The sequence below is a fragment of the Hyla sarda genome, chromosome 1, assembly GCF_029499605.1.
Source record: "Hyla sarda isolate aHylSar1 chromosome 1, aHylSar1.hap1, whole genome shotgun sequence".
Lineage (NCBI taxonomy): Eukaryota > Metazoa > Chordata > Amphibia > Anura > Hylidae > Hyla > Hyla sarda.
The window spans coordinates 127,982,443-127,994,965 of record NC_079189.1 but is presented as its reverse complement, the minus strand read 5'-3'; the positions used below and the strand labels follow the sequence as shown (position 1 = coordinate 127,994,965).

Genomic DNA, 12,523 nt, shown 5'->3' with positions numbered 1-12,523 from the left:
GACGAAGGATGTACCTGTATGTCCTTGTCCCGTTCCCGGGGTTTGAAGCGCAAGCACACTTCAAAACTGGTGGGTTCCGACTGTTATCAGCAGCCAAGGACCCAGGGTTAATGCCGGGTACCGCAGATCGGGCTGCTGTCTGGTATTAACCCTTTAGACGCTACGATCAAAGTTGATTGCGGCTTCTAAACCGAAAGTGTTCCGGCGATGAAACCATGATGTCTCGATCAGATGAGAGGACAGAGGGAGGGTGCTCATCTGCCTCCTTGCTGTCCGACCGATGATCTGCTGCTCCAAGCCTGCATAGCAGACTGGAGCAGCAGAGCACCAATAACACTGATCAATGTTATGCTATGGCAAAGCATTCATCAATGTATGCAATCAAAAGATTGCATGTTTTAGCCCCCCTATTGGTGCTAAAAAATAAAGTGTAAAAGAAAGAAGTTTATAAAAGAGAATTAACCCCTTCCTAATAAAAGTTTGAATCCCCCCCTTTTCCCACTTTTAAAATAATAAAATAAAAAATAAAAATAATCGGTAATGTTGTACCGCCATGTGTGCAAATTTCCAAGCTATTAAAATATAAGGGTAGTTTAACCATAAGGTTGATGGCATACACGAAAAAAAAAGTCTAAAATTGTGCATTTTTGGTCACTTCATATACCATAAAAAAAGTCCTATCAAAACAAAAAAAGGTTCTGATAAAAACTACAGACCACATAGCAAAAAATGAGCCCTCATATAGCCCTGTATACGCAAAAAAATAAAAAAAGTTATAGGGGTCAGAAGATGACAATTTTAAACATACAAATGTTGGTGCATGTAGTTATAATAATTTTTTAACCCCTACCCACAGAATGACATCAAGTTATGAAGATAGTTTGCACAAAGAACTAAGAATTGAGGGGGCTCAATCAATAATAATGTGGGTGCTGATCAGTGTACATACACATATACCAGAAAACAAAAGAAAAAAGGGTAACACTGAGAAAATATCAGCACAGCAATATTATAATGCATAATGAGACAAATCTTTATTAAATACATAAAAACCACTGTGAACAACCACATATAGGTGATAGGAAGGAAAATAAAATAAAATCAATTAAAAATATGGGCTACACAGTAAAGCCCAAGCACAACTCTAGGGAGTGGCCATGAACCCCCTCACCTTGAAATTGGCACCCATCCCTCTCAATAAGACATGAGCACACTCCATCCAAATACCATAAACAATAGGTTACACATGCAAAGCAAGGGAAAAAATGATACAGCAAATGCTATCAATATCAACTATACTGTGCCGGTATACTTGCAAGCTTAAAAGATGGTTGGAAGCAAGCATCCCTGACTGGATGGAGGGATATGAAGATGATGTAAAAACGTATGGGGACAGGGCCACAAGAGACCCCACGCGTTCCATCGCTCCTAAGGCGACTTCATCAGGGGGGGTTATACATTTTGGGGGGCATTTTCTCCTATTACTTCTTGTAAAAATGGTAAATTTGGGGAAAAAACACCTGTGGGGTGTTAAGGCTCACTGTACTCCTTGTTACGTGCCTTGAGGGGTGAAGTTTCCAAAATAGTATGCCATGTGTTATTTTTTGCTGTTATGGAACTATAGGGGCTTCCTAAATGTGAATGCCCCCGAAAAACCATTTCAGCAAAATTCACTCTCCAAAATCCCATTATCGCTCCTCCTCTTCTGAGCCCTCTAGTGCACCCACAGAGCACTTTACGTTCACATATGAGGTATTTCCTTACTAGACAGAAATTGGGTTACACATTTTGGGGGGCATTTTCTCCTTTTACCTTGTAAAAATTCAAAAACTGGGTCTACAAGAACACGTTAGTGTAAAAAATTGAGATTTAGAATTTTCGCCTTCACTTTGCTGCTATTCTTGGGAAACACAAAACACAAAAGGGTTAAAAAACATTATGAATATCATTTTGTATACTTTGAGGGGTGAAGTTTTTATAATGGGGTCATTTATTGGGTATTATTAATATGAAGACCCTTCAAATCCACTTCAAATCTGAACTGGTCCCTGAAAAATTCCTATTTTGAAAATGCTGTGAAAAAATGGAAAATTGCTGCTGAACTTTGAAGCCCTCTGATTCTTCCAAAAGTAAAAACATGTCAACTTCATGATGCCAACATAAAGTAGACATATTGCATACGTGAATCAATATATAATTTATTTGGTATGTCTATGTTGCACACAAGCAGAGAGCTTCCAAGTTAGAAAAATGCAAAATTTTGATGCAAGTATCAATGAAAATTTACCACTATGATAAAATAGAATATGTCACGAAAAAACAATCTCAAAATCAAATTCATAAGTAAAAGCATCCCAGATTTATTGTAATGCCTTTGCTCCAGCCGTACACGCCGGCTGTGAGCACTCATTGCTCATGCCCCTGCTGCCGGCGGGGCAGGGATTCGCATTGCGGGACGCTCCCGCATGCGAATCTCAGCCCGTCGCTCACTTCCCTCATCTTTCACCTCTCCATGTCCTCATAGTTCCGGCATGCGTGCCCCCGCCACATAGGGCGCATGCGCGCCGGAGCTCTTTCTCTTAAAGGGCCAGTGCTCAATTAATCAAAGTGTCTACACCTGTCCCCTGTCCTTAAATATCAGCTCCTCCCTTGGTTCCCTGGAGGATCTTTGGTTACCTTGTGCCATAGTGAAAGTCCTCTGTCCCTGTTACCGTGTACCTGTTCCTTGCTACCTTACCTATCTGACCTACTGCCATTTTGCCACATCTTGCCAGTCTCCTTCTGTGCCATGCAACCTCCCAGCTACCTGTGTGGACGAGTCGTGCCAGGGGTAGCGACCTGGGTGCCGCCTGCCGCAGCAAGACCATTTTACTTTGCGGCGGGCTCTGGTAATAACCAGTGGCACCTTAGACTCCGATCCCTGGCACGGCTCACATCATCATCCACACAGGCCCAGAGGATCCACTACCTGTCATGACCCGTTACAGTTATTAATGCTTAAAGTGACAGTGGTCAGATGTGCAAAAAATACTCTGGTCCTTAAGGCCAAAATGGACTTGGTCCTTAAGAGGTTAAAGTAGTAAAATAAAATGAAACCTATATAAATTGGGTATCTTTGTAACCATTTGGACCAACAGAATATAGTTAAGGTGTCATTTTTACCAAAAAGTGCACTGCGTAGAAACAGAAGCCTCCAAAAGTTACAAAATGGCATTTTTTTATTTAACCTCACAAATAAGTTGTTTATGTTATAAAATAAGTGATGTCATTACAAAGTACAATTTGTGATGCAAAAAACAAGCCCTTATATTGATCTGTAGGGCAAAATTGAAAGCTTTATGATTTCCAGAAGGAGAGGAGGAAATAAAAGTGCAAAAATGAAAATTGGCCATGTCCTAAAAGGGAACCAATCATCACATTTTAGCCTATATAACGCTTGGCAAAGTGTTATATAGGGTAAAAACTTTATCCTCACCATCCCCGGGGGACACTCCCCAGGGATGGTGATGATATGAACCTATAAACTAGTCCCTGCCGGCCCCGCAAGTAGTCCCCTGGGCAGGGAGCTCCTCTCACCTTGTCCTGTGTCTTCGGCCAGCAACAATGCCCCCTTCGCTTGATTGACGGGCCGCGTCATCACTCTCCGCTCACTGAACAGACGGAGCAGAGCGATGACGCAGCACGTCAATCAAGCGGAAGGGGGACTACTTGCGGGGCTGGCGGGGCCTAGTTTATAACTTCATATCTTCATCATCCCTGGGGGCAGGAGCATCCCCCGGGAATGGTGAGGATGAAGATTTTACCCTATATAACACTTTGCCAAGCGTTATATAGGGTAAAATCTGATGATTGGTTCCCTTTAAGGTCAAAATTCGCTTCATACCCAAGGTTAAGAAGCCAATATAAAGAAACAGACATTCAGTAAAAATAATGCATTCAGTATAATGTGGAAACAGCCAACACAGAGAGGGACACTGTATAAATCACATTACCAGAGTGCCGAAATCCCAAGGAATATATATGAGTCATAGGTGAGACTTACATAAGGAGAAAATTTTTTTTGCACAGTTTATGCATGGTAAACAGCAATGGGAGTTTGACAATTTACATGATAGTATAGCAACACTATCACACTTCATAGTAGTTACTTGTTACCTTGTGAGTAATCCGAGCCCTGCACATTATTCTATATATGTCTTTGTATGTATGTCTGTATGTATGTATGTTTTGTATTCATCTTCATTGTATGAATTATTAATACAATTGTGTTGTTAATATTTTGGTGCATGAAAATGAAATATTCTCTAAGGATATGGTGTTAGGTACTTTTATGGGTATTTTCTGCAAATTAATCTAAGATAACTACTGCATTCTAAAGGTCCTGCTGAGCTGTAAAGGGTCTGTCTGGGGGATCATGGTATAGCTTGCTTGCATAGGCAACCGGACCGCTCACTTAATTTTGTATCAGGAGATGATACTAAGTGAAAAGTTGAAACCCTGCCATTCATCAGGAAGAACAATCCTGGAAAAGAGAAGTGCTTGAAACTGTCCTACATTGCACGGGATTATGGGAGGAAACCTAACAGAAGATGTAACAAAAAAAAAAAAAAAAAACATGTTCCTAAACAGCAGTAATCTATCATCTGGCATCAATGTAGCATCAATAGACATCTTTAACAAAGAGCATTTCAATCACTTTACATATAGTGAGACTTACCTTGATCAAATGGTCTGCCAGGACTCCAAGTACGGAAGTAATCATCCTAGAGAATAAACAACACAGAATTAATAATGACTCTTTTGAATAAAGATATAGCTTAATAATACTACTTAATAATAAAGCTATAGCTAAGAAATCAAAACATATGTAACATAACATTTTTAATAGCATGCAATAAATCGAGAGATGAAATATAAAGCAAAAATATACAAACCTCCACTTCCTGAGTGGGCCAGCAAGTAAAATAAATAAAGAAGTAAATAATAGTGAGAACAAAGCATTGTATGCCCTTTAGAGTTATTTTTTCTTGATTTGGTTAATACGCTATTAGTCACATAGCATTTCAAACTGTTTCAACCTGTATTTTGATAGGTTGGTGATAGAAAGAAAATAGCACATAATAACACGCTTAAATAAGATATCATTGATTATGCCTTGCTTCATAGAGGCAAATTTCCAACAATGGAATAGTACAGGAAAACATTCAACAATATAGCCAACAAGCGGCAGGAGGCTTTGATTAAGCGAGCAAGGTATGTAATTTCACTGGTGCCGCTTTAATGATTCTAGCCACAGTTACTCTCACACCCGCAGAGTATAGAAATGATTGCTTATATTGCACAAAGACACAAAAGAACAAAGCATATCCTCAAATGCCTGCCTTTTATGTGCTCCACTTAACTGCCTATTCTGGTAACCTGATCTATTTAAGATTAATAGGACTAGCCATATGATATGTTCATTCAGGAAACCTGGTTAATATACTATATAATATTCTATACCATTTTTAATTTCATTTGTTAAAGCCTTAAATACATTTAACGATAATTTAAATATCAGCTAAAGTATAATAAATGTACTTTTACATAACTGTGCCCTACTGTACTGATTACTATGCTGAAAGTACAAGTGGGAGCTTTATCAATTGTGATTATAGTACTATACTGTACAGAAGAAAAACACTCTTCCTTTCCTATCATGGTCTAGAAACCAAAATATTATATAGGACTTGATGTTAGGGCATATAGTATGCATATCATATAGATGGGTTTCATGAAGTGGAATTATAAAGGCTGACATCATGCATAGAGGAGATCCACACATCCATGATCATTGGGGGAAATAAAATAGACCTGAATTTTATATGCCAGTCTTAATATCTATGGGCATTTTTATATTCATGCTTTGAACTTGTTAAGGTGAAATAAAATGTTTTTATTCAAATTGTGCTTACTTTTTGTGCAGCTTGTTGTGTGAACTTGTTTTTTATATACCACAGAATGCATTTCTCTCCTCTTTTTCTCTAGCCTTTTCCTCTCACCCCTGTCCACTCGCTGATGTGTAACTCTATCCCTCTCCCTGCTGCTATCTTTAATGCTACGATGAGCTTATCTTACCTTCTTCTGAATAGCAGCTAAATGGTATAACATTTTTAATAAAGACTATTTATAAAGTGGTAGCGAAGAATGGGAGCAACAATACTTTCTGTGCAAAATGGAGGTAAAGGGGTTTCCTGGAGAAGAACTCCCTTACTTGGCAATTTAAAATGCAGCACTTTATTTGTAATAATGTTTTCTTATTATTTATGGACATTTATAAAAATGATATTAAATTTATATTATTTATTATGGATTTATATAAATAAGTGTCTTAAATTATAATAAGACTCCACTAACTTTACAAAACATGGACATATATATGTGCTAGTAAACATTTTTTGTTATTTAATTGACTGAAAATTAAATTAAATTTTAATTTTTGCATCTTCGTCTTTTTAGAGCCATAACTCTCTATATAATATACCGTATTTATCGGGGTATACCACGCACCGGCCTATAACACGCACCCTCATTTTACCAAGGATATTTGGGTAAAAAAAGTTTTTTACCCAAATATCCATGGTAAAATGAGGGTGCGTGTGTGCGCGTGTATACCCCGATATACCCCCAGGAAAGGCAGGGGAGAGAGGCCGTCGCTGCCCGCTTCTCTCCCCCTGCCTTTCCTGGGGTCTAGAGCGCTGCTGTCGGCCCTTCTCTTCCCCTGGCTATCGGCGCCGCTGCCCGTTCTGTCCCCCTGACTATCGGTGCCGGCGCTGATAGCCAGGGGGAGAGAAGCGGCGCCCATTGCCGGCGCCGCTGCCCCGTTGCCTCCCCTCATCCCCGGTGGCATAATTACCTGAGTCGGGTCCGCGCTGCTGCAGGCCTCCGGCGTGCGTCCCCTGCGTCGTTGCTATGCACGGCGCGGCGCACGGACGTCATGTGCCGTGCCGTTCAGCGCATAGCAACGACGCCGGGGACGCACGCCGGAGGCCTGCAGCAGCGCGGACCCGACTCAGGTAATTATGCCACCGGGGATGGGGGGAGGCAACGGGGCAGCGGCGCCGGCAATGGGTGCCACTGCCCCTTCTCTCCCCCTGGCTGTCGGCGCCGCTTCTCTCCCCCTGGCTATCGGCGCCGGCAATGGGGCGCCTGCACCGATAGTCAGGGGGACAGAACGGGCAGTGGTGCCGATAGCCAGGGGGTGAGAAGGGCCGACATCAGCGCTCTAGACCCCAGGAAAGGCAGGGGGAGAGAAGCGGGCAGCGACGGCCTCTCTCCCCCTACCTTTCCTGGGGGTGTATCGGCGTATAACACGCACACAGACTTTAGGCTAAAAATTTTAGCCTAAAAAGTGCGTGTTATACGCCGATAAATACGTATATAATTTGTGTGTGTGGGGGGGAATAAGAAGAAAATCACAATTTAGCAATTTCTAGTGGGATCACTAATGTTATATTTTAATAGTTTAAGCACCTCTGGGGGGATATGATTTTTTATTTAAGGAAAGGCTTATTCCCATTTTTTTAAGCCCCCATAGCAAAGTTGCTATTAGTGGTCAGTGCTATGCATTGGCACAGTCTTTATCATTGATAGAAGGCAGATCATACAAGTGGATTGCAGCAGAAAGGCATGGAGCAGGTAAGGGGGTCTCCTGCCACTATCTTGGCTCCTCAGACCCAGCAATTGCACTGCGAGTATTCCAATGAGTTTTACAAAGCCCTGCAGATGCTTTATATACTACAATCAGTAGTGATACCAGCATTTTAAGGGTTAATGGTGGACATTAGCGCGATTGTTAATGCTCACCATTAGCGATGGGTCCCCAGCTGCTGATTGCAATGGGACCTGCGGTCTGAAGCCAGAGAATAATTCTCCAAGTTACTGAAGACTTTCATCTGCTTCCTCTTCCTTCACCGATCACTAGAAAGAGATGAGCGAAGCATGCAGCCATGCGCTGCTTTCCCCCGCTTTGTACACCTGACAGCAGACAGTGTTTAGATGTTTTGGGTAATTGTGACTGCACTTCTTCCATCTATATCTAGCAATCAGTGGGGGTCCCAGGACTGACACTGTGACTGATCAAAACTTTTCAAATATCTCTACATGTTAAGAGTTTTTCGACAGTGCACATTTAACCCCTTAAGGACGCAGGGTTTTTTGCATTTTTATTTTTTCCTCATCACCTTCTAAAAATCATAATGCTTTCAATTTTGCACAAAAAATTCCATATGATGGCTTATTTTTTGCGCCACCAATTTTACTTTGCAGTGACATTAGTCATTTTACCCAAAAATCCATGGCGAAATGAAAAAAAAAAATTTGTGTGACAAAATTGAAGAAAAAATTTAATTTTGTAATTTTTGGGGGCTTTCGTTTCTATGCAGTGCATTTTACGGTAAAAATAACACCATATCTCTATTCTGTAGGTCCATACGGTTCAAATGATACCCTACTTATATAGGTTGTACATTGTCGTACTTCGGAAAAAAATCGTAACTACATGCAGGAAAATTTATACGTAAAAAATTCTCATCTTCTAACCCCTATACCTTTTTTATTTTTCTGCGTACGGGCTCATTTTTTGCACTGTGTTCTGAAGATATTATCGGTACCATTTTTGTAATGATCAGACTTTTTGATCGCTTTTTATTCTTTTTTTTTTATTACATAAAAAGTGACCAAAAATACGCTATGCTGAACTTTGGAATTTTTTTGCGTGTACGCCATTGACCGTGCGGTTTAATTAATGATATATTTTTACAGTTCGGACATTTCCGCACCCGGCGATAACACATATGTTTATTTTTATTTTATTTTTTTATTTGAAACTTTAATTAGGGAAGGGGTTAAATGACCTTTGTTAACTTTTTTTTCACTTTTTTTTTTGCAGTGTTATAGCTCCCATAGGGGGCTATAACACTGCACACACTGAACTCTTACCCTGATCCCATGGATCAGCGATATAGGGGCTCGATTGCTCAAGCCTATAGCTCAGACTTGGAGCAATCAAACGCCGATCGGACGTGATGGAGCAAGGTAAGGGGGTCTCCGCTCGCGTCCTAGTTGATTGGGACATCGCGATTTTATCATGATGTCTCGATCAGCCCGACTGAGCTGCTGGGAAGCTTTTACTTTCCTTTTTAGACGCGGCGATCAACTTTGATTGCCGCGTTTGAAGGGTTAATAGCTTGCCACACGCTATTAGCCCAGGGTCCCAGCTATCGTTAGCAACCGGAACGACCCAGTGTGACCCCGTTTTAAACACTGGGACCAGGCGTAGGGCGTACAGGTACGCCCTTCGTCCTGAAGGAGTTAATGATATTTGAATGTTGGTAAAATTATAGTATTCACAAGCCAACAAGAATGATCCATGGGATGTTTTATTGATAAATTATTATTACTAACATTCCTTTTTTAGCACTAAAATACACTTTTTAATAAAAAAAAAAGTATCATATGATTATTAAAAAGAAAATTTAAATGAAACTAATCTAAAAATAACAGAATAATTAATGGAAAGACTATAGAAGAACACTTTCCTTTCCTATTTTAAAGCACTGAACAAGACACGTTTATATTTTTTTATTGAACAAAACAAAATTACTGATATTTTTTAGCAATTGTATTTAGAATTCAGAACAGATGCAACTTAAATCTAATCTAATTCCCTTAAGAAAAAGATGTAGAGTACTGCGAACATTTTTCCATGAATATTTAATTAGGAATGGTGAAAAAAATCAAAGCAACAAAGTACACTACCTATAAAAAAAAATCTCTATCTCCTGACTAAGCAAAATTAGTTATGATGACCTATATAATTTAGTGCAAACATTAAAGGGGTTTTCTCAGTTTACATGATCAGAGGAGAACTGTTCCTAACATTGATTATTAATGACCTTTATTATCCTAACAAATAGACTTTTCTATTCTAATTAATATTTTTTAAAGTCTGAGATACATAATAAATTATTAGAAACATAGAAGATTGAGGCAAAAAAGACAACATGGTCTATCTTGCCCTTATATTATTTCCTTTTATTTTTTATCTTAGGAGCTCAGCTAGGGAATAGTATAGAATAGAATAGTATAGTAAAGAATTGCAAACATACAAAATAGATAGAAAAAGAAAAGCAGCTTTTCAAAGTATTTAATATTAGAATCCATAAGGCTGTCATTACTCTGTTCATAGACTTACAGGGAAATGGGTCATTATTGAGCTTCATCTCCCCTAACCTGTCCTATGATTGAGCTACTGATACTAATAAAATAGCTGTTATGATAAAAGAACAATAACATTTCACCAGAATCCACCCACATACAAATGAAGAAATTTTGAATTCTGATACTATATCTGATAACATGTATGTTACAGTATTAAATGTTGCATTCTCCAAGTAAAAAATTTGGTGGCAGCCAAGTTCTACATCAAATTCTGAAGAGTATATGATGAAAAACATACAACCATCCTCCAGTGGCAAAACAATCAATTGGCCATAATATACAAACAGAACAGATAATGTGATGACATGTAACAGAAGCATAATGCCAATAGCAGGGGTGCTCTTTTAGGGATAAAACAAGTGCTATCATTGTGTTATGTGTATAACAGGAAACTTTTCAGCTCTATATCATGTCCAGAGATGAAAAACAATTATACCTGTTATAGATGATGGCTGTTTGCAAAGCTATAATATCATTTTTTTCCTCCAAGCTCAAGTGCATTGATGCGGTGCTGAGTTGCAGCATGCATGCCTCCTCCTTCCCCACCCCTTTTCTATCTCACTGCATGAAGCCAAATCCCTTACATCAAGAGGGCATGAGATGATGGCTGAGCTGCTATTATTTATACTGTGTGGCCAATGATGTTTCCAACCCCAAAAAGAAAACATTAAAAAAAATATGTACCCCAAAATGGTACCAATGAAATCTGGGGCCAATGCTGCACAAAGCAAGCTCCCATATAGCTACATTGACAGCAAAATTAAACAATATAATTTAAGTAAATACGTCTTTTTTCCATATATATGTTTTCTTGAGTAAGAGTACTAAAGTGAAACAAGAACTATTAACACATTTGTCCTTATCCTTTGTTGTTACTGCATGTTAAACAGTAAAAAACTAAACAACAAAAAAAACAGAATAGCTTTTTGTTCTAACAAAAAAATATTAATATATTATATGTGCCTAAAATAATGTTTTTTTAAAAAGCCCCTTTTTGCAAAAAACAAGCCCCCATATAACCACTGTGACAGAAAACTTGGTATGCAAACATAAAAAATATAAAGCTTTATGTCTTATAAAATAATGAGATGAAAAAAAAAGAAAGCAATTTAAATAAACACTGTAACATATAAAAATATCTTATGTTGTTCCTCCAAATCATGGTTCGGTTACAAATTCTACACTGGGAACACAAAGTTCTAAATCTTCTCATAATTCATACAAATTAAAGCGATTACATTCAGGGGTAATCTAAGAAATCTTTTTTGAATGGAAAATTATCCTTGCAATATTAAAATCAAATTTCAGTTGCATATGCTTGCACTTTTATGCTGAATATACTAGACCCCAGGTGTGCCCCAGCATCTTGAAAGATTTACCGATTCTTAAAATGTTTTAAATGAATTTCCTATGGCATTATTTTCAGAAAAAGAAAGCTCATACACTCTTGTCAGAACAGTTCATTGTATTATTACTGAATACAATATAGGCAATTCCACAATATTAGTTTCATAATAAACCACATGGATTTTGTTCATATAGTACTTTTTTTTCTCTCTCTGACTTTTTAAAATAATAAAACATTATATTCTGCCAGTGTAAGTTGCTGATATCTGATCATTTTCCCTCTGTACATGTACATGAGGCCATTCAAACAAATGACTGTGTATGTAATTCACAGATGCACCAGACTCAGAGTGCCTTTGGCTCATAAAGGTGACTCCTAAGTGATACATTGGCAACTATGACATGGCGTATGGATTGACTGGCAAAAATGATAAAAAAAAAACTAAAAGCTATAATTTAGTAATTATAAAAAAAATAGCAATAAAGATAGGAAAATCTATCAAATTGGGCAGAAAGAGGTCAAGCAAGTTTTAAGAGCTTCTAAAGCAGAGGCAGAAGAGAAACAGGAATCAGGCAACTATAGGCTAGTAAGCTTGACATCAATAGTGGCAAAATTAATTTAATCCATACTAAAGGATAGGATTGTGGATCTGTAATGGGATCTATTTTGTTTAAGATCTTTGTCAGTTATACTGCAGAAGGTCTTGATAGTAATGTGTGTCTTTTTATTGATGACACAAAGATTTGTAACAGAGTTGATGTTCATAGGGGTACGTCAAGTGGAAAAGTTTTGGGTAAACTAGAGGAATGGTCAGAACTCTGACAATTGAAGCAGTAGAAAGAGGGAAGTGCTCATGCCACTATACAGAGCACTGTTGAGACCTCACTTGGAATATTGTGCGCAGTACTGGAGACC

At 38.6% G+C, this 12,523-nt stretch overlaps 1 protein-coding gene across 3 annotated transcripts in view; it reads right to left on the bottom strand.

Annotated features, from left to right (window-relative positions):
* The window catches only part of SPOCK3 (SPARC (osteonectin), cwcv and kazal like domains proteoglycan 3), a 366,584-nt gene that overhangs the window by 184,663 nt on the left and 169,398 nt on the right, over window positions 1-12,523 (bottom strand). For all 3 annotated transcript variants that reach the window (XM_056561105.1, XM_056561123.1, XM_056561114.1), the window contains exon 3: window positions 4,718-4,763. In XM_056561105.1, the coding sequence (XP_056417080.1) occupies window positions 4,718-4,763 (46 nt within the window). The remainder of the gene's footprint in view (window positions 1-4,717; window positions 4,764-12,523) is intronic.